At 38.3% G+C, this 23,493-nt stretch overlaps 1 protein-coding gene across 2 annotated transcripts in view; it reads left to right on the top strand.

Moving 5' to 3' along the window:
• Positions 1-20,961, top strand: part of GRIN2A (glutamate ionotropic receptor NMDA type subunit 2A) — an 880,817-nt gene extending 859,856 nt beyond the window's left edge. For both annotated transcript variants that reach the window (XM_068244672.1, XM_068244673.1), the window contains 2 exons: positions 10,764-11,002; positions 18,413-20,961. In XM_068244672.1, the coding sequence (XP_068100773.1) occupies positions 10,764-11,002; positions 18,413-20,200 (2,027 nt within the window). In that variant the 3' untranslated portion in view covers positions 20,201-20,961. The remainder of the gene's footprint in view (positions 1-10,763; positions 11,003-18,412) is intronic.
• The last annotated feature ends 2,532 nt before the right edge of the window (positions 20,962-23,493 follow it).

Raw genomic sequence — 23,493 nt, 5'->3', positions numbered from 1 at the left:
GCTTAGACCTGCAAAAGCAGGTCTAAACCAGCTAACGCACGTCGCCACAGCATCTGGGGTTCTCCTGTAATAAGGAGACCCCCAGAGCTCCCCGTCGGGTCACCGCACACTTTAGAAGCCCCCACGCAGCTCTGCTAAGGCTCCCCTCTCATTATAAATACCTCCGCCGATCACACGACGCCTCTCGCCGCAAAATCCGTCACGTAATTACAGTGTATCTAACACTGTAATTACTGTCCGCATAGGAGCCCGGGCAAAGCATCTTTTAATCTGCAGCCGGGCTCCCCATTGGTCCCCATTGGTCCGCTGTCTGAGCCATATGATAACTGTTGCCGACACTGCCTGTACATTGATACCGAATCAGTCTTCCGCATCTGTACTATATCTGTCCGTTCGTTGCTGACCTTGCTTGTCTGACCTTTCCACCCTCACTAGTGGGTCTCGCCACTAGTGAGGGAATTCTTAAGGGCTGTCACCTAACCCTTAGGTAATCAGCCTTGCTGTACTGTCTGTGACACTTGCTCCTCAGGTGCCTGTTAGCTGCAAGCAGATTCTGTTGATCACCTGCTCCTCAGGAGATCATCTTGCAGCACAGTCAGTGGTCCCTGCTCCTCAGGGGTCCACTGGCTGCAGTACAGTCCGATTCCCTGCTCCTCAGGGAATCCTTGGCTGTAGTACAGTCATAATCACTCATTTCACCTGTAACCACCCTTGCAGCACAGTCAGTGGTCCCTGCTCCTCAGGTGTCCACTGGCTGCAGGACAATCTGAATTCCCTGCTCCTCAGGGAATTCTTGGCTGCAGTATAGTCTGTATTCCCTGCTCCTCAGGGGATCCTAGGCTATAGCTTAGTCTTGATCACCTGCTCCTCAGGTGATCATACTCTCAAACACCGTCAGTGGTCCCTGCTTCTCAGGTGTCCACTGGCTGCAGTGCAGTCTGAATCCCCTGCCCCTCAGGCGATCCTTGGCTGCAGTATTGTCTGTATCTCCCGCTCCTCGGGAGATAACTTCTCCAATTACTGTTGCACCAAACACAATACCACATTAGGTGTCCTGTGTCTAGCTATACTAGTATTATTGGTGATTCTGCAGATCACCACGTAATCAGGTATAGCATCTGTATTATTGGTGATACTGCAGATCACCAATAATCAGAAAAATCTGTGTTGCTGACACCAATCGTTACAATTAGTAGCAAAGAAAATATTCTCATATTTTTATTTTCAGTTAAATTGTTGTTTTTATAACCTTGTATCATTCTCTAATATTTGCAGTTTACACACTACTCAGGATTCTAAATGATTTTACAGAGCAGTCTTGTGAACTATTGACCTGTCCTCTCAAGAGAAAAAGAAAATACAGTGACTGACAGTTGAGATAACAAGCTTCAGAACACAGAGCTCTCTGTGACTTTGAAAGTTGTGGAGCTCAATGGCTCTTTTGCATAGATACCAACTGGAGTTTCTTAACTCTTCCTGTACTGGAAACAATATTAGACTCATGTCTCTGCTCCTAATGTTTTATTTCTTAGCTGTACTACACATACAAATCATTATATCATAATTGTTTTTTCGCTTCAGTGTCTCTTAAAATTATACTTTGGTCATTTCAGTACTTCATGCCTCATTATACCTTGTCCATGTATGTGCTTTGTACCTCATTTTTCTCCCTGGCTCATTCCACTTTGTTCCACTCAGTACCTTACACTACTTATATATTTTTTTTCTTGTAGCTTCATTACACTTCGATTCTACGTATACTTAATTTCCTGATAAAACTTTATCTGTTATTGTATCTTATTATTTTTTTTTATCTTATTATACATTAGCTCTACTCTCACTCCATATTCTACCATGTTTTATGTCAGTTTTTTTGTACCTCATGGCTCCTAATGATGGCTTATCTCCTTGCTTACCTCATGTCTCATTATCTTATATTTCCTCTTTGCATCATGTTCCATTAGACTTCACTTTTCTCCAATCCTCATACATTATCCCCTTTCTAAACCTCAGTGTATCTTGTCCTGACTTTATCTCATACCTCTCACTCTCATGCCTCATTCCTCTCTGTACGCACCATCATACCCCACTGCTCTCCCTAGCTTATGTCTCTTTAGTGATCCTTTTGCCTGTTCTACTATTTGCATCCCTGTCCAAATGGTGCTCTGTGTGCAGAGAAATATGCAGATCCTTTTCAGATGTCTCACAGACACTCTGAAGTTGCTAACAACTATAAAAATACTTGATAGACCATGAGGGATATATCACTGACACTTGTTTCCTACTGGAGCACTCACAATTATAGTAGGAGGATGATATTACTAATCTCTCCAAGAAGTCTCCTTCCCTTGCTCAAGTTTTTAAAGGAATGCATTGCTGCTAGGACTCTGGCTAACACTACCAGTATGTTAGAATATGTTCAGTCAGACACGTTTTTCCTAAGGCACACACACACACACACACACACACGCACGCACGCGCACACACACACACACACGCACGCACGCACTCACACACGCATGCACGCACGCACACACACACACACACACACACACACACACACACACACACACACACACACACACACACTTGTATATATATATATATATATATAAGCTGAGCCTCCATTGTGATTACAGAAGAGTAGTGATGGACGAACATCACAATTTCTGGGAAAATTTGTGAAGAAACAGGAATGCATTGCTGCTAGGATTCTAGCTAACACTACCAGTAAGTTAGAATACGTACGACAGACACGTTTTTCCTAAGGCACACACACACACACACACACACACACACACTTGTGTATATATATATATATATATATATATATATATATATATATATATATATATATATATATATATATATATATAACGAGCCTCTATTGTGATTACAGAAGAGTAGTGATAGACGAACATCACAATTTCTGGGAAAATTCTTCTGAAGAAACAGGTATGCATTGCTGCTAGGATTCTAGCGAACACTACCAGTAAGTTAGAATACGTCCAGACAGACACGTTTTTCCTAAGTCACACACACACAGTCACACACACACACACACACACACACACACACACACACACACACACACACACACACACACACACACACACACACACACACACACACACACACACACACACACACACACACACACACCCCTAAACCAACTTTCATGCCTTTGGACATAGAGGTGCACAATGCTGCTGTTTGACTTGGTAGTAGTCATCAGGTGCAGGGAGCTATGTAGGGCTCATCCTCTTATGCTGGTGGCCACCAACAATTGTAGGTGAGCCCTGGCACCTGGTAATTTTAAATTACCTATGGCAGTCCTTAGGTGACATCATTTACCCAATATTGCCATGACCATAAATATAAAATTTGGTAACCCAGGGATCCACCGACAGTTTTTCAGATTACTGGGCAACAGGACTTCCTGCCAATAGATAGCAGCCATTGACAGATGAGAGCAGGACCTTTGCAACAACTTACCACTGTAGACTATTTTTTTGTATAAACAAATTTCCCCCGACGCATTTCTCAATGCTATATGCATTTGTATTGTGCCCAAGGGCTCTACACTTGGGTGAACAGAATTAAAAAAAAAATGTTTGCTCATAGACTTTAATACATTTCCTTTTAAAAAATGATCAAAACTGCAATTGCAAAACATGATAAAATGAAATTGGACAATTTTGCTCGTCACTAATAATGATATTTTCACATTTTATCTATAAAATGCCTTTTGAGACACCAAAAAAAGCAAACACATATTTAGAATAATTTTGTCAATACTTTTTTTTACCTACTTTGGTACTTTTTCAACTGCACAGTGCTGCTCTTTAAATGTATCTGAATGCCTGAGTTTCCTCTTTTACCACAAATATATTCCAAGCTGGTGACAAAAGGGTTTTGTTTTCAGGTCTAATTACATGCTTCTTTATTATTTTCTTAGTCAAAGGGCTGAAAATAACACACATATTAAAACGAATCTGTTACCAGTATTGTGGAGCATTTTTAAACAGCAGAAGAATATTTATTTAAATCTGGTACTGGCTGGCAGAGGACTGCATAGAACACTGTGTGCTTGTACACCGCAGTTTATTCAAGCTCAGAATGTTCTTTTTTTCTCTATATATATTTTAATACACTGTAACCCTTTTTTTTTTACTTTGAAATACAGCAAAAATAACTTTTTTAATTAAAGGTGAAATTATGCACACACACAAATGCACACACACACGCACACTTATTCCTTAGTCCCTCCCATGTCTTACTAGTATCTGTTATAGCCACCCTTGAGCAGTTCTAAATAATTGTCTTTGTCTTCTCATTTATCTGTATTATGTGTCTATGTAGAACTACAAATCCCACAATGCAGCAGGCCACATTACTTCCAGTTTAATTGAAGTGTTTACAAATGTTGTATATGCAGTAGGTGGCTGAATGGGAGGGACCTTATGATATTTGGGGGTCTGCTTATTTCTGGGAAGTACTATTTTACCATTTTTTGGGTGAAAAAAGAATCAGTTTATCTGGGCTTCTGTACAGTATTTGTCACTTTATAGTAGGCTTTGAATTAAACGTGTTTTGCAGCTGAAGGCTGCGTCATCAAAAAAATAGACAAAATACAGCTATACTATGTCATATCTGTATGAAAATAAATGTTTATTGACTAGGACAAACAAAAAGGTATGGAATTTATTGTACCAGACACTGATTTGGAGGGCTTAATAACCGGGAAGCTCCCACCATGTGCAGAAGAAATTCTGTAACCTACAGGTATGATAGGAAAGTGGCAGGAAAAAGCCCAAAAAATCAGAAGAAAACCAGACATCAGTAGTGTGGTATAGAATAACACCAAGTGTAAGAAAAGTGAAATAATACTCACACTGTCCTGGGTGCAATATACTGCAACCACCTTCTGGGCTTACGGGGAATAGTCACCCATGCTCGGACTTGACAAGAAACCAGAATGGTTGCTGCCCTTGGTTAATCGAATAGATCCTGGTAAATACCATTTTCTATGTGCAAATTAGCTTTTTTTCAGTCTAAGTTTGACTGATGATCCTTCTGAAAAGGTAAGCATTTGAATAACTTGTGTTTTAACCATTTTAAATAATTGTATTATTTTTCTGTGCTTTTCTGTGCTTTCACCCACCCAACACACACACACACACACGCATGCACACACACACACACACACACACACACACACACACACACACACACACACACACACACACACACACTTAGTAAAATACAGGGACTGTGCCACGTCATAAGATTTCACATTTGGCTGTTTTAGTAGATCTCCAAGGAAAACAAAGTTAACCATTGACTTAAATTGTGTTCTTATTTGGCACCTTCTGAATCCAGAACATGCCTTGCTTTTCCGTGACTCAGGGCTCTTTCACATTAGGAGCTGTTCCATCCGTTTTGATGAAACGCACCTAGGATGCGGTTAGAAAGGCAACTTGAAAGTCTAAGGTTACTTGCTCACAAAGACGTTGCATTTTAGGGGACGTTATGGTTGCACAACGTGCCCCTAACGCAACGCATGGTGGTGTTGAAGTTGGACGTCAGATTAAGCTGCGTTATGCAGCTCTCAAAGCAGGTTAGTGATAGGAAGCCAGGATTTTTTTAAGGATTTGGATCATTTGAATCGGATCATTGAAAAGATCTGGATCTTTGAACCGAATAATTTGAATCATTTTACTAGGGAAGCAGACTGGGTGAAATGACTAGCAGGACAGGACTTTCCCTGCACTGTACATTGTATGTTCCTGTTTCTTCCAGACAGACATTCACTGTGAACCGAATCTTTCATTGTGATGATCCGGATGATTCGACTCACAAAAAAAGATCCGGATCAAATGAACAATTAGTTCATGATCCGGACAACACTACAGTCCCACCACGAGTCACCACAGTGCGTTGAATATTAATTAGCCATGTGGCTGGCCGCGGAGGAGGAGGGGAGACCTCCTCCTCCAACATTACTGAGCATGTGCAAACAGTCTAACGGGGCTTAGCTCAGTGTAACGTACAGCATGCAGCACTTTGTTTAAACGTGCTGCGTTACTATGTAACGCAACTTGTGCACTGTGAACAGCACATTGATTTTACAGTGCTGTGAGTTAGGCTGCATTACTGGCTGCTGTAACGTGGGACTTTAACGTCCCACTGTGAAACCAGCCTAAGTGTTGACTTTCATGTCACCTTTTACATTAAGCAAAGCATTCCAGAGTGTTATGTTGTAACGCATCTGGGTGCTTTTAAACATCCTGCATCAGCGTTTTACTGTCGGGTGCAGAAAAGTTATTTTAAGCAGAAGATTAAAACAATATCTCCTAGGAGAAAACTTAGGCAAGTGAATTGAATAACTGAAAGGGTGAAGAGGTCATAGCTATGTAAGAACATAAAAATACATGGTAGAACATTACTACTATTATTAATATTATTATTAATGATTTACAAAGCGCCAACATATTCCGTGGCGCTGTAACATTATACTATGACTGTAGTAGAGATTAAATTGTGAGCTCCTCCGAGGAAAGACTCCCCTTACAATCAAGGTACCCCTTTAGACAGAGCACCTTTACCCTTATGACAGCTCAGCTTGTTGTTCTATCACCTCCCCCACTCCATGCTTCCTGCATATTGTCTCCTGGAATCTCCCCATCATAAATAAGGCAGAAGGGAGGTCAAATTAATAGGCCAATGCCCCCAACACACAAAAAAACTCAGACCTGGTCTCCCTCTGCACCTTATCTGAGGGAAAAGGTGCAGAGGGAGACCAGGCCGGTATATCTACATCTTGCAGGACTTCAGTTCCTGCCCAGGGACATAGATTCTATATTGTGGCAAAAGGCCACTGCCCATTTGTGGGGAAATCAGTGAATAGGAACGCAGTTCCCATTCATTAATTTAAGTCCCTGTGTCAATGATCAACGGCATTTATGAGATGCTTGCAGTTATTGTAACAAACAAATTAACACATACACACATTACTTCATGTCCATGTACTAACAGTAAGCACAGGAAGAAAATGTGTGAGGACATTTTGTGACAAAATAGTATTTTTTTAAATAAAATTACACATATGGTATATACCTGGAAAATTAACCCCTTACCTCCCCCACTCACACATAAAACATATGCATTTAAAAAAAAAATTACAATAAAAAAAATAATACATTAATACCTTAGGGACTGAAGTTTTTTAATATGTATGTCACGAGGGTATATTACTGTTATTTTTGCAATTATGGGCTTGTAATTAGTGATGGATGCAAAACAGAAAAAAATACACCTTTATTTCCATATAAAAAATTGCTGCCATGCATTGTACTGGGAAAATATTTTAAATGTTGCAATAACCGGGACAAATGGGCAAATAAAATGTGTGGGTTTTATCCACATTAGAATGTTTTATTTTAAAACTATAATGGCAAAAAATTGAGAAATAGTGATCTTTTTTTTCTTATTATTCCCATTAAAATGCATTTAAAATAAAATAATTCTTAGCAAAATTTACCACCCAAAGAAAGCTTCTTACTTGGTGGCAAAAAAACAAGCAATAGATCATTTCATTGTGATAAGTAGCTATAAAGTTATTGGTGAATGAATGGGAGGAGTTCTGACAGGTGAAAATTGCTTTGGTCTGGAAGGGGAAAATCCCCTTAGTAGGGTAGTGGTTAACATTTAATACAGGGTTCATGGGATGAATATAGACTGAGGTATAGTACTGTATTAGCTAGGCCTATTTTTAACATTGAGTCTCAAGCAACCAGAAAGCACACTTATCCAGCATCAGCCGTTCCCGGTTAGTGCCAGATAACATATGTGTGTGTGGGTGTGTGCGCATTGTGTGTATTACAGCTGCTGCTTATTGCAATTACTTCCTACAGTATATACAGGATATGTACTTTTATAGCACTCATTTGTGAAAAAATGACAGGTTCTCTGGACAATTTTAATATTTGGATGTTTAGGGAAAAGGCAACAGAAAAAGAGTGCTTTATCATACCTAACCTATTTTTCTGGAGTGTCCAGGGTCATTACTCTGTACTTAAATTGATATTTCTGCTCTCTAAAGTATTTGACTCTTTCTCTCTAAATGTCAGCTGGCAGATACTTTTAATTCAACCACCTGAGGCATGAAAAATTGACACACACTATGAATAGCCAATTATTTGGTAATCTGCCTAGTTTGAAAAATAATGTCAAAGCCAACGATGAAAAAGTCTCTCTGATCTAACACAGATGTGTTTAATTACATGGTTAAGTTTAAAATAAAAGCCAAAAAACTGAAACAACAGGGTCATATTTAAAAACAAGGGAGAATGATCAGTTTGTCACCTGTTTTGTTCAAACATGCATTTAATATACCACTTCCCGAATGACGGTATAACAACCTTACCTTCCTGCGGCTCCCGCAGCGTCTCGGACGGTACTCATTCGCGTAGTGGGACTCCCGCTCTGCCATCCTCCAGTGGCATCCCCGACACCCCTGCGGCGATGGATCAGCGTGCACGCGTGCGCAGTGTTTTCAGACGGATGAGCGCAGCCATCTCATCCTACGTGTATGACTTCAGCCTGTTTATTGACTTAGCACCTGTCTCAGCCCTTTGTACGTTAGCCATCTGAATACCTGTGTATGATCCAAGCCTGTTATTTGACCTAGCTCCTGCCTTAGTCCTTTTGTACTGCATATTTCTGACTTCCCTTGTATGACCTCAGTTCTCGATATGACCTCCATTATTGTATATTCTGTGTACATCTCAAACCCAGCATTACAGACGGCGGGACATTGGCTCTCGTTCCTCCGCGATGCATATATGTGCCATTTTGCAAGGAACGAGATTTGATGGGTCAGCCTGCACAGCGGACCCCAGCAATCAACCAGCCAGCCCGCCAGCAATCGGCGCTGGTAGGCTGTTTATTTTATTTAAATAATAAATAGTATTTATACAGCAATTACATCTTACGCAGGAAGATCTTAAACAGGAAGTAGCGTCAGACACTACAGAGAGGAACATCCGCGATGGAAAGCAGGAAGGTATGTGTATCTGCCGCAGCCTGCCGCCTGCACAGACACTGGTTGATGCTGGAGGAGAGCGCAAAGGGGAGAGCCAAAGGTGAGGGAGGGGAGAACCATCCCCCCTCCCCGCCAATGTGTGGCCATGGCTTTCCCTCCAAGCAGCAACCCCTCCAGCCCCCCAAAATGGCCCTGAGCAGGCCCCCCGTGGATGCAGGGGCCTCAGCCCCTATTGTTACAACCCTGAATCAGATGAATGGAATAACCGTAATTACGATTACAACATGCTGACCACAGCAGAGGGGGTTACCTTAAGTTAACCCCCTCTCTACCATGGCCGCAAGTTGTAATCATAATTACGATTATGAACTGTGGAGCTATGTGGAGCTCAGAACTAGAATCAATCAATTTTTTTTTTTAATCCCATCAGTCTGATTGGATAAGTTAGCGGTTTTCGGTCATTAGTAGATACAATTTATCATTTCCAATCCATCATAATGATGATCAAAAGTGACTGATTGTCAGTGGGATTTTATCGTTAATGGCCACCTTGAAAGTGACATGTAACTGTACAAAGTTGTATTGCTTCTTATCTAAGCAATTTTTTTTTAACTATTGTTGATTTTTTTTTTTAATATCTATTCTGATGATCGAGGTTACTAAAGTTCCAGTTACATTTATTTTGCCAATATAACTTGAACTACAAACACTCCAAATTGGTACAAGTGAAATCAATAAACAAACTCAATCGTCTAAGATAAGCCCTATTTGTATCTAAATGATACAGTTAAAATGTAACTTTTATTCACTTGCATTAAAAATAACTAAGGGGGCATACAAATATTTATATGAATGTGCATTTTGCTGTGTACAAATATTATGCACTCCCACCTAGGTACTAGTCCCTGATTGCCACACAGATTAGCCCATAGAGATGTGTGGGGGCACCTGTGTGTTGGCAAAAACAGGGACCCTTGCGGTCAGTAACACAAGCCCAAATGAATGGCAGTGTAAGGCCAGTGAGTTGAATAGCTCTTGCTAATTTGGATTTTTTTATATAAAACACGCACATAGCATTGCATTAGCAAGAGCTTTTAAAATCACAAGTGCTTATAGCTCTTGGAGAGTTAGGCCCCGTTCACACTTACAATTGCAAAACGCTAGCGATTATTTTTCACGATAAACGCAATAAAATCACTGTACATTTGTATGATTTTGGAGTGATCATGATTCGCATTTTATGTACAATGCAATCGCTCTAAAATTGCACAAAATGCTGCATGTAGCACGTTTGCGTTTACCGCAAATCTCAAATTGCCGGCAATCGAGACAGTGAGATTACTGCCATATACTTTTAATTGTACTAGCGCTTTTAAAAGTGCTAGTGATCACCAGTGATTCGGCGATTAGCGGTAGATGCCCTCTAAGTAATCGCTCAAGTGTGATTGGGCCATTACTGTCCAACTGGATGACTGTCTCAACCCTACCTATACAGCAGAGACCGAGCCCAAACTGTAGAGTGAACATTTGTTATCTGTATTGCAAGTAAATAAAAGTTACATCTTAACTGTATCCTTTAGGTACACATGGGGCTTATTTTGGAAAATTGTGTTTGTATACCAATATAATTTTAGCAATATGTTTCTAACACCTGCATATTAATTATCTAATTATAAGCCAAAGAGTAACCTTTCTACAAAATATTTGTCTCATTTAGGTGAAATGGAAGAATTGGAGACTTTGTGGCTCACTGGCATCTGTCATAATGAGAAGAATGAAGTCATGAGCAGCCAGCTGGATATTGACAACATGGCAGGCGTTTTTTACATGTTGGCTGCTGCCATGGGCTTGAGTCTGATCACCTTTGTCTGGGAACATCTGTTTTACTGGAAGTTAAGATATTGCTTCACTGGTGTTTGTTCTGAAACACCAGGATTACTGTTCTCCATAAGCAGGGTAAGAATAGTACTATATGAAATAAACTGTATACAAATATGCTTGGAGAGTGTACTCCAGGTATCATATGAGTATCTACGAAACCATTACCGATTTTCAGCTACACTTTACCAGCAATATTGTTTTTTTTCGGGAGCAGAAAACAATCAGCCTTGTGATTAATATTTATAATCTGAATATTTTGCTTTGTTTTGCCTCTCGACACAAAAGTGACCATACAAACAATGCACTATTTAGAAAGTATGAGCATTTAATATTTTGCAATCAATCCTGTTGTGCTGGTATTTCAAGTAAAATATGACCCCTTCTCAATTTTTTAAGGCCCCTTTCACACATAGGGCTTGATTCACTAAACCGTGATAACTCAAATATCACACCTTATCAAAGATATCACATATCAAAGTTAACACACCTTTTCAGAGTAGCATAGCGAGCGCTATGACACGCAGGGGCTCAGGGCAGGATGAGAGCCATTGCCAATTAGCAAGCATAAGTTTGTAGTGCTCGCTGTGCAACTGTGATAAGGCGTGTTAGCTTTGATAAAGTGTGATATCTTTGATAAGGTGTGATATTTGAGTTATCACGGTTTAGTGAATCAAGCCCATAGTGTGTCGCTTCCACATCACAGTGGCCATTAGTCTCTATGAGACTGAGCCACACTACCTGTGGTGCAGCCCGATGCGGCAGAAGTGGTTACAACAACGCAGAGGTGATGCAGACTCTGCAAGGTGTGGTTGGGTGGTACGAGTGGTACCGCGTGGCAGGCATTTGCATTGGAGTCTATGGCACCACAACAATCTATTAAGACTGTTGAGGTGGTGGTGCACCGATTGGGCAAAAGACAGTGATGTACTTCCTGTCCAGCAAGGAGCATTTCACTGTTCGGGGGGAATTGTTATACATATTTCCCTGTGGTCACGCTCTACCGCAGGGTAATTAGCCAGGGGAAATGGTGAGTGGTGATTGTTCTGCTCCGGGCTCTCATGCCGCAGGACAATTGCACCGCATAAAACTTAACTGCTAAAACCATTTGGATGGTTTCCAGTGTACTGAAAGGGTTAATACTCTAGCCTTTCATTCAATTTAGCTGCTAATTCATAAGCTTGCCATTGCCAGCCAGCATTATCAGATTGTGTGGAAAGTGTACTTCACTTTGTAAACAAGGTAGAAACATTTCTGCTGTATTCAGGGGAAGCAGAGACCTTTCTCTTCTTTGTTTGCTCACTAATTGCCTAAGTACAAGTCTATCTCATAATTTGTCCTGCAGCCAGCAATGATATCAGTTAGCTTCAGTGAGGTGTAAATATGCATTCCAATGACATCAGCTTAGTGTTTAGTGTTCTTTTTTACAATGTTTAATGTTTTAAAGCAAAGATGTAAATAAGAGTATAATCCCACCTTAAAAGGAAGTAAAGATGTAAAGAAAACAATATCCTCTTTTCTTGCTGCTGATAGCATACAAGTAGATTTTACTGTTTACAATTTATATTTAAAGATGAACTTTACTGTGTATGAAATTAGTCAATATTTACCCATTGTTAATTATTACTTGATTTCCAGTTTAAAATGTATGCTGGCATCATCACTGCTGGCAAGGTGAATCTAATCAGTGTGAGATATTCCCCCCCCCCCCTTTCCCTGTGAACTGAGTAGAAACATCACATAATCTCTGAGTGCTCTGGGGATAAGTCTGCATGACATCATAGCCTAGGCTAAACATCACTGGGCGGAGTTCCATACCAACATTCAGCAATATGTATATATAAGAAGCATTTCTAACACTGAAACCAGGATATAAAAGCTACATGTTATGCTGTGTGAAGATCAATGTAGGCAACGTTAAAGTCCTCATGGTGATGGAAAAGAAGACATCTTTTAGAGTGTCAGAAAAAGGAAACTCCCTAAAAATTAAACACAGCACTCAGTTAATTTACAAAGAGAGTAAGCCAGTTGTATTTTGTACCAGGCCCAGAGGAACCAAAAAGCAGCCATACTAAAAGAGTATGCCAACTACTATTTTGCCTTCTTAAAACATAAGCTAGTTGCAAATATCCGGTTTCAGGTGAGCACTAAAGTATGCTCATAATGTTTTAACTCAGCTCAGTATGTACTTGGTTTACAGGAGCCAAAGTGAAATAAAATGATTAAAAATCGTTTAAAATAGAGAAGTTAAATGTAAACTTCTCTCTTCTTGAGGGAGAATATACAATAGTGAGGTTAAGATCTTAAGATTTGTAATTTTATTGATTCAAATAAACAAAACTCTCATAGATTGCAATGCATTTCTCAGGACTAGGTTCTTGCTTATTTGAGCATACTAAGAGAGTAAAATCTTCAATGAGCTGTAGTGGATCCTAGGGCCTCACTCTACAAGACATTGGAAATTTTACTCTCTTTATATGCCCGAAGAAGCGGAAAATTAATCCCGAGAAATGTGTTGCAATTTATGAGAGTTTTGTTTATTTGGATCAATAAAATGATGGATTTTAACCTCACCAATGAGTTTTTTTTACCTCAAGAGGGAATAGCTACCCCTTCTTTTTTTTCTTCTTTTGCTCTGTTGAAGTGAGCACAACAGTTGTGGTTATTGTTAAACATTTTGGATATTTTATGATCATGTGCACTTTTCAATTTGTATTTCATATTAAAACATTTATGCATTTCATTTCCAGACAACATTTTGCATGTTTGATATATGGGCATACAGTTAATTAATTTTGTCCATATCGAATATTTTTGTGTATCTCTTGGGCTACATAAAGCTCAACATTCAAATTTATAGGGAAATTTTAATATCTAACTGCCTGTAATTCTTTATGTAAGTTAGAAAAACAAAGAAAATAATTACTGAAGAAAAGAAGCATTGTTGCTTTTTCCTACGAAGCTTTAGCTCAGCTTTTCATAAATAGTTGACTAAATAAAAATGGATATGAATTAAAAGCTAGGCCAAAGCTTCTATTGTGCTCCGCAAGGAGTAAAGAAGGAAGATTAATTGTAGTGGGGTTTATGTACACTATCAAATAAGCATCTGAAACTTGTGGCCAAATACAAGGTCTTACAGGCTCAGCTCCTGATCTTAGAATTCCGAGTTTCACTCTTATCACTTTTCGAGTTTTCCAAGCGATTAGCTGCCACTTCTTCTATCAAATGCCCACTGGCTGTTCACAATTGGCGTCTTCTGTTAAAGTGTACCTGAGATCAGGAATAAAAAAGATTTTACACTTACCCGGAGCTTCCTACTGACCCATGAGCAGGCATGGGCTTCCAAATTCTGTGGAAGCTAATTTTTCCGAAATTCCGCCGGAATTGGGAGTTCTGCATTGTACCACGGAACGCAGAAATTACAAAATGGTAGTCGGAATATGCGGAATACCGTGAATTCTGAATCGGAATTTTTTGACCAATCAGGAGATGCGGAATTAGTTGACCAATCATGATCAGCTGGTGAAATCAAATGCTTGCTGATGCTGACGTCACTCCTCCTGTCCTGATAACTCTCTTCACTATCGCCATCCACATGCACTCAGGGACTCCTGGCTGGAAGTGACATCTGCGAACTTCCGCCTGGGTGCCACCCAATCACTCCACATTACAAAAGAAACGGATTACCGCAAAAAACGAAAGTACGTTTTTTTAGCCAAATTTAAAAAGTACAAATCAACTTTATTAACAATAGACTATAATCAACAGTATTGATGATCATCTTAAATTTCAGATACAAAAACGATGTTTCAAATGAGCGACTGAGTAATTCCTCCGAAATTTACGGAAATCCATTTAAAAATTACGGAAAATGTACCCGGCGGAATTCCACGGAATTACGCCGGAATGTAGCGGAATTACGCCGGAATGCAGCGGTAGCGCAATTTCATTATGACGGTATGCGGAATTACCGCGGAATCGGAAATGGGCTCTTCCGACCATGCCTGCCCATGAGCACCGATGCGCCCCTCACCATTCTTCTGAGTGGTTCTGCTAGGCCGCAATCAGCACCGGTAACTGGCTCAGTCGCGTCAGTCGGGTTCTTCTGTGCATCCGCGGATGGCCATGCATGCGCAAAAGAGCCCAACTGGCCCAACCAAGCCTGATTAATGGGGATGATTGCGGCCAAATGGAGCCACCCAGAGGATGGTGAGGGACGCAGCGGTGCTCATAGGCCGCAGGAAGCCCCATGTGAGTATAAAATCTTTCTTATTCCTGATTTCAAGTTTCCTTTAAGCTATGCACACATTTAAAACAGAGCTGGATCATCTACAAGGCAAACCTAGGTAGTTGCCTAAGGCATGAAAAGAGTCTAGGAGCCTGGTGGATGCTAGCCCCTACCAAATTGTACTAAAAAAAAATCCAGGTGACCATCAGCGGTGTGAGAAAAAATTGCTATCTTGCCTAAGGTTCCATTTTATCTTAATCATTTTCTGATTTAAAACACCTTTTCAGTAGTAGTTTTGATATGAACCTTTGTACAGACCCACTGCTTGGCTCCCACCTGAGCAACTATGTCTGCTGTATGGAGAGGGGTGTCCACAGGAAGTGTTGGTGGGACCCTGCTGTGATTCCCATCTGGAGTTTGCAAAACATTTTTTTCCCTTTTTAGGACTTATTGGTCAAAGTCTTTAAGGATGTTTTGCCATACACTGAATCAACTGGGAGATGTAAGGATGCAAGCTAGTTTTAAACCTTATTTTTTGGTTGAACTTAATTGGCAGATGTATTTTTTCAACCTAACTATGTAACTTCCATTAATGACCCTTCCAAACAATAGGAGCCAGGTGAGGGCGATATCTCATAAAGGGATACCTGCGACATCAGGACTCACTTGCACACACAATACATTTCTGGCTGGAATTTCCAGGAACAATTGTTTTAACCAAGTAATATGCAGTTCAGTTGTCTGCCTCTAGAGGGCAGAATGTTTGAGATAATTCAGAAATTCTGACCTCCTGAGGTAGAAGACTGAACTGCACAGTTAACAACATTGCTGGTGCCTTAACTGAAAGCTGAACAAAACATTTGACAATGAACTTTACAGCAGAGCTAATGGTAGAGTGATAGTTCATCTGTTCTCAAATCAAAATGTTGTGAGTTTAAGTCTGGTTTACTGAATGTTATTTAGACGCCTCTTAATTTCTAAATGTAATTCACCTACAAACAGACAGTTCATAGAGACTTTTAACAAATAACTGTGTGAGCAGAGAAAACAATCCGTTGGGTATAATGACATCTATTGTTAGTGTGAAGAAAAGGTGATGACAGTTAAGTTTGACCATCTGAGCATGGGGACACTCCATAAACAACAGCTGATGTTCTGATAGGATATCAGCTGCCAGATGCTAAAAAAATGGTGTTTGAAAATATGTTTTAACATAAGGTCTACGGAGAAATGCATGCTGTTCCTATCAGACAACTGATAATATGAATATTAGAGCAGCATACTTGCTGCCATAATGTCCCTTTAACAAAGTGGGAGGTTCATTTTAAAGGTACATTGTTCAGGAAACTAACATAAATCCATTCTCGCAGTCAATCTGTAAAATCTCTTAAGACACACTAAATTAAAACTGTTTTACTTTTTGAGACATTATATTTTATATTAAGATCGGTGTATTGCTAAAGGTGGCCACACATGATACAATAAAATGATCTGATTTTATGGCAATTCGATAAAAACGATTGGATCTCCCGAAAAAATCAAGCTTTTTTTTTCATTCGACTGAAAAATCCGATCGGATTTCCCGCTTTCTTCGATTTTTGTCGATCCGGAATGCCAGAAATTTTTCTTCAATCTTTCTAAAGATTATACGGTGTGTGTTAGATTGTCAATTTATTAATATACACACCCTAGCAATTTTATCAGAGTTTCCAATCATTTTTATCATAATTCAGGAAAAATTAAACATATGTGTGTGGGAGATGCACATTGGTCATATTTTTGAAATGTTACAATCAGTCAGAAAAATTGATTGCACTTCTTAAATTGAACAGATATTTAAAAAATTGTATGGTGTGTGGCTACCTTTACACCCCCTTCTCCAAATCCTTTAGCTACAAGTGGAGTCATGCACACTTCTGAAGTGTTGATTTTTACTTTCTTGGCCTTTCAAAAGCCCTACTGACTTAGTAAGAAAGTAAGAAAAAAATCTGATTTTATTATGAATTGATACAGTTTGATGATTCATTCTCAGTCCATAGTAGACTGTGCTTGGTGCAAACCAGGCCTTCAGGCTTCCAGCCTTATCAATGCCATGATTTTATGATGATGCCCTTCCAATACCCACTAAAAATGTTGTGAAGTACACAAACAGCATGTGACCTTCAGAGCTACGATGAGGCTGAAGAATCCTTTACTCCATCTTTCTGAAAGCAGATGCTGACAGAAGAAATGGTGTAGTGTTTACTTGCTATGGGGTAAACTTTGCATCATACGTGCAGAGTAGTGTACTGGTATAAACCACCATGGACTGGGTCTCTGTACCACGACACTGTAAAATTGTGTTTTCATCCTTCATTAGAAGAAGTAAGCTTTTGAAAACGGTAAAGAGCAAAAGCCTTTTACTGCTTTATTTTCCAAGTAAGTAGGTTTTTTTTGTTTGAACAGCTGCCATGCCATATTGGTAAAAATATAAATATGCTTAAAGAGACACTGAAGCGAAAAACAAATTATGATATAATGATTTGGTTGTATAGTACGGATAATTACTAGAGCATTAGAAGCAAAGAAAATATTCTCATATTTTTTTATTTTCAGTTATATAGTGTTTTTTATAACATTGCATCATTCTCTAATATTTGCAGTTTACACACTACTCAGAATTCTAAATGATTTTACAGAGAAGGCCAGTGAATTTTTCCTCTGGAGAGAAAAAGAAAATACAGTGACTGGCAGTTGAGATAACAAGCTTCAGAAGACAGAGCTCTCCGTGACTTTGAAAGTCGTGGAGCTCAATGGCTCTTTTGCATAGATAACAACTGGAGTTTCTTAACTCTTCCTGTACTGGAAACAATATTAGACTTATGTCTCTGCTCCTAATGTTTTATTACTTAGCTGTACTACACATACGAATCATTATATCATATTTTTTTTTCGCTTCAGTGTCTCTTTAACACTATTAAAAGGAATTCTGTTTTCTTACTGCTCAACTGACAGCGTGTACCATTATTTTCGTCTATGACTGATCACTCCTACTTCAATGTTTTGGGGGATTTTGAGTACGGTTGAGAGAGGTATTTGATCTCACGAGATCACTGTATATCAGATTCTTTGTAAGGATTTGAATATGTGTGGTGAAGCAGAAATGCAAAATCTCACCTACTACTAATTCATTAATGCTGTATTGTTGTTGTTTTTTTTTGTATAACTGAGTTATTAGTAAATTTGAAGAATTGTTGTGTTTCTTTTCCAATGTTTTTCAGGGTATTTACAGCTGTATTCATGGAGTACATATCGAAGAGAAAAAGAAATCTCCAGATTTCAGTTTTACTGCTTCTCAAACCAACATGTTAAAGTTATTGAGATCATCCAAAAACTTAGCAAATTTGAGCAACCTAAACCCTTCGCAATGTAATTCCCCCAAACGGACAACAGATTATATTCCAAGAGGGTCTCTTCTAATGGATATGGTCCTGGATAAGGGTAATTTAATCTATTCAGATAACAGACCTTTCCAGCAAAAAGAGATGTATACTGAGAATACACATGATCTTACCATGTTAGCTAGTAATCGCCACAAGGACAACCTTAACAACTACGTTTTTCAAGGACAACACCCATTAACATTAAATGAATCCAATCCCAACACAGTGGAGGTTGCTGTTAGTGCTGAACCCAAAACAAATTCAAGACCAAGGCAGCTTTGGAAAAAGTCAGTTGAAACTCTGAGACAGACCCAAGGCTCAATAAATGATGATGGAAATGAAGAGCCTAAGCCATCCAGTAAAAATAAACACTTTCTACCAGAGGATGGACATTTTTCTGATGCTTCAGAGACGTCAAGTAGAGCAACATGCCATGTAGACCCTGAAAACAATACCAAACATCACAAAAGTAAGGATAACCTAAAGAAAAGATCCATTTCTAAATATCCTAGAGACTGCAGTGAGGTAGAATTGTCTTACTTAAAAACCAAGCAAACGTCTTCTCGTGACAAAATCTACACCATTGATGGTGAAAAGGAGCCTAATTTCTTAATGGAGCAGCCCCAGTATGGAGACATTGTCCCTGGCCAAGAGGAAGGAGACTACCCAGAGATATATCAAGACCATAACGATAATTACAGAAAGTCAGAAACATCTTCTTTACATGCTAATAGGACTCCTTTGCACAATGAGGAAAATCTTCCTAATAATGACATTAAATATAACCTATTTAGTAAGCATTATAGTTTAAAGGAAAAAAATGCATCAATGGCAGAAGGGAATGATAGACATAGGCAAAACTCAACTCATTGCCGAAGTTGTCTCTCAAATGTGCCCAGTTATACTGGTCATTACTCAGCAAGGTCCCCATATAAATGTGACGATTGCTTACATATAGGAAATTTGTATGACATTGATGAAGACCAAATGTTACAAGAGACTGCCAACTCAAAGCATTCTGAAGATATTTATGAGCAAAAATGGATTGAAAACAATGCTCTACAGTTTCAGAAGAAAAACAAACTACGGATCAACAGACAGCATTCTTGTGATAATGTAAATAAACCCAGGGAGATAGATGTTGCAAGGCCATCTCGTAGTATCAGCCTGAAAGATAAGGAACGGTATCTACAAGAAAGCCCCTTTGCAAACTTCCTAATTGTTCCCTCTGAAAAATTGTTGGGAAATAAGACTCCACTTTATACGCACTCTTTAAAGGAAACCAAACGGAGCAGATCCCTTTACCCAGACATTTCTTCTGAAAACCCTTTCCTGCATCCTTACCAGGAGAACCAAAAACTGAGCCATGGACGAAGTTCCTCGGACATTTACAAACAATCTACATCATCGAAAGCAAGAAATGATAACTATTTAAGATCATCAATTAAATCCACTACTTCATACTCCTCAAGGGATGGATGGGTACCTAATGATATGTGTGTTTCAGATTATGTCATGCCTTATGCCTCAAGCAAGAATAGTATGTACCCAGCTCCAAGGGTTGCAAATTCCTGCAGCAATAGACGTGTATTTAAGAAAATGCCTAGCATTGAATCAGATGTTTAAAATGTTAATTGTATGTTCCACATGTTTCCCTCAAAATGAGAAAAATATAGCTGCCAACACTAAAGGCAATTAAAAAACTCATTTGCAACTCACAGGAAAAGTAATGTGAGGGTTCTCAACATATGGTGTTCTTAAAGCTTCCATTCAACCCAGGTTATCTGGAGAATTCCATTGGTGCAAAATACGATAATCCGTAAAATAAAAACCATTAGCCCTAGAAGAATGCCTACAGAATATTACAATAAAGTTAAATCCCAAGTGGGTTGTCCTGATATAGTCCAGACTAAATGGTTTCTCAGTTGCTTGAAATGAGAGCTTAGACTACTATCTAGAGAAAATAAGAGATTATATTAAAGTAACACTAACTGGTGATATGTCAATAGCATTATTTACTTTGGACAATGTAAGCCATGAAATAGGCCAATATTTAAAATGAAGCCTGATTAAATTTTGGCAGCCTGATGAAATTTTATGTCTGTTACCATGTCTCCCATTACAACAGTATTATACTACACAAAACAAAACACCTTATTATGTTAAATGTCAGCTAATGTTTTTACTCGCAAAATAAGCAATATTGTATGCATGTAGTTTGACACTAACAAACTGTTTTACGTGAGAATGTCTTTGCACAGTCACAAGGGGTTGACGAAAAAAAGATAATACTTTTACATAAAAATTTCAGCAAAATAATAGATTTTAACACTATCTGAATAAATGCTGATAACATATAGATTAAAGTAGTCCTAATATTTTTCCTTTCAAACTTATGTTCATGTTAATATTATCTCTGTATGTCAACATCATTATCTTTATATAAACGTATAGAATTTTGAGATTAACACACATCACTTTACATCTAAATCTGTTTTAATTATTATCATGTCAAATAGCTATTTTTTTTTATTTTTGGGTTAGCAAATCAATCAATTCAATATTACTCTAGTTTAATTTGCTACGATTCCAATGCAACATATCACAAAAAGCCTAGAATATCACAGATATTCCACACTGCTACCTTATGTATATATACATTTATAGTACACCAAATGACTGCTACACTTGTAGATATATAGGTTGAGTTCATAAATATACACACATCTATATTTATATATCAGTACAGATGTAGCAGAACTCAGTGCATTTAATGAGTGTACCAATGTACCATATACACCACAGTTAACCTCTTAAAACATGTTTTCCTCATTTAGTTTTACAATGTTTGTCTTGATTATTTGCACCAGAAATGTTGATGTGTGGCACTTAAATCGGTGCATGGTAGTCTACTACTTCTGCATGTCTTCATGTTAACTTTACAAAAGGATTTCATTGGTGGCAAATGTCTCTGAAGGCTAGCTTGACCCTGTATAAAAAACCTTTGCCATGTTATTACTGAACAAGAATCACCCTCTGAGATCAAACATTTTTGTACCTATAGGTGTATTTTGGAAGAGCCGGAAAAAGAGAACTGGGGTTGAGCCTGTTGCCTGTAGCAACCAGTTCTTGCTGTCATTTTTCTAGATTTCATTAGGAGATTGAAGCAGAAATATGACTGGTTGTTAATTGCAGCAAAAATACATATCCTTTACTTGCACTTTATTTATAATTAAGCCTTCATATGTTTCAAGACTCCTCATTGTGTTTTCATGTGTTAAATTTCTAGTTCATTTCCTCTTGTATTTAGGCATGCTTTTCCATAGATAGCTCACACCGTAGAACTGCATTTATAGGGTTATGTTTCAAGTTTTAAAATTGCTAGCATTTTTTTTCAACTGAACATTTTCATGCAAGACACTTAGCATGGCAATTTCTAAATATTTGGTTATTTTATAGATTTATTAACAGGGTTAAAGGAGCAGTTCTTTCACAGTTTCTAACAGATGGGAACAAGTAAAGAATAATATAGCCCTTTGCAATATCCGATACCTTATAGTATGGTGATCATTAAAAAGTTACAGAAGCTGTCATCTTATCCTGTTTCTAAAATATTGTAAATTCCTGTATTTCATGCTGATACTCTGGCTATGGCAGCTTTTCAATGACGTACTTTAAACAAGTATGTTGTTGGGGTATTCTAGTTTTTCCACGCTCCTTACTTATTCTGAAGGATTTGTTAAGAATTATGGTCATATGATCAGCATTTAAATAAGCTTGCAAATTAGAGAAGGACAAGATTGCATATTCCATAGCTATGAAATGACATACTCTCTTTACAAAAAAATAGCTTGCCATTAAGCACCCAAAAAGCCAGTTTTGTGCTTTGAAAAATGTAACAGAAAGTCAAACTGGCCATATACTATGAAATATATTTTTTAAACAAATTAGACATTAAATTTGATTAAAACATTGTATCTAATAAACATCTGTTAAACTTGGAAGCCCTTTTAATCGAATTGTGATCATTATCATGATCTAACATTGATCAAGAAAGGCCACTTTTCTCTTTAATAAGCACAACAGGAGCAATACGCAGTAGACAGATGAGTAGCTTTGGGTTGCATTGAGTGATGTGAATGAATTCTGCTGAAATCTGATCAGGTATAAAGCGGTGTAATGTTGTAGATTAGGGAAATTATTGATACTGTATCAGGGAGATGTTGATCATTTTCTTGATTCACTTCTAATTGTATAGTGTGGGGCCAGTTTTACATTTGGGATCCATAATTATAGTACGGGATTATAACATTTTCATGTGCATAACAATTTTAAGATAAAGTTGGTGGTTGGAGGGCTTTACCTATGCTTTCTATATGCTTTCTATCAAGCACTGTATTATCCTACCATATTTATTTATTGGGTTGGAAAAGGAATCCTCAGGCATTATTCATCCCCTCGATTGCCAACAGCAGAGGCAAAAATAAATACAAATATTGAGACTGTTTTGTTAAAATTGTTTACAAAAATAAATAAAGGAAAAGTATAAATAAAATTGTACTGAACACGAGTCATGACTAAAAATTGGCAAAACTATATCTGCTTTGCAATAATTGTCAGGAAAACCTGTCAATTTTTGTAAAGAGAGATTTTGTAACGATAAAAAAAAATACTTCATTAAACAAGCCAAAGGATTCATTTATATCCTTTTAATGTAAGACAACTTTTCTATTGCCTCCTTTAGACTTGGAAATCAACACTTTTCGTGCCACTTTACATTCATATTAGCTGATTGCCATTTAAAAACAAAATAAAAAATGTACAGGTTTTCCTAAGCATACAGAATGTGCAGTAATGTAATGTATAACAATAATAAAGGCTGCAAACACAGCTAGGATTTTCAGATGAGGCACATGTCC

This window comes from Hyperolius riggenbachi, chromosome 7, assembly GCF_040937935.1.
Source record: "Hyperolius riggenbachi isolate aHypRig1 chromosome 7, aHypRig1.pri, whole genome shotgun sequence".
Lineage (NCBI taxonomy): Eukaryota > Metazoa > Chordata > Amphibia > Anura > Hyperoliidae > Hyperolius > Hyperolius riggenbachi.
The sequence above is the reverse complement of the archived record's forward strand: the minus strand, read 5'-3'. Positions and strand labels throughout refer to the sequence as shown.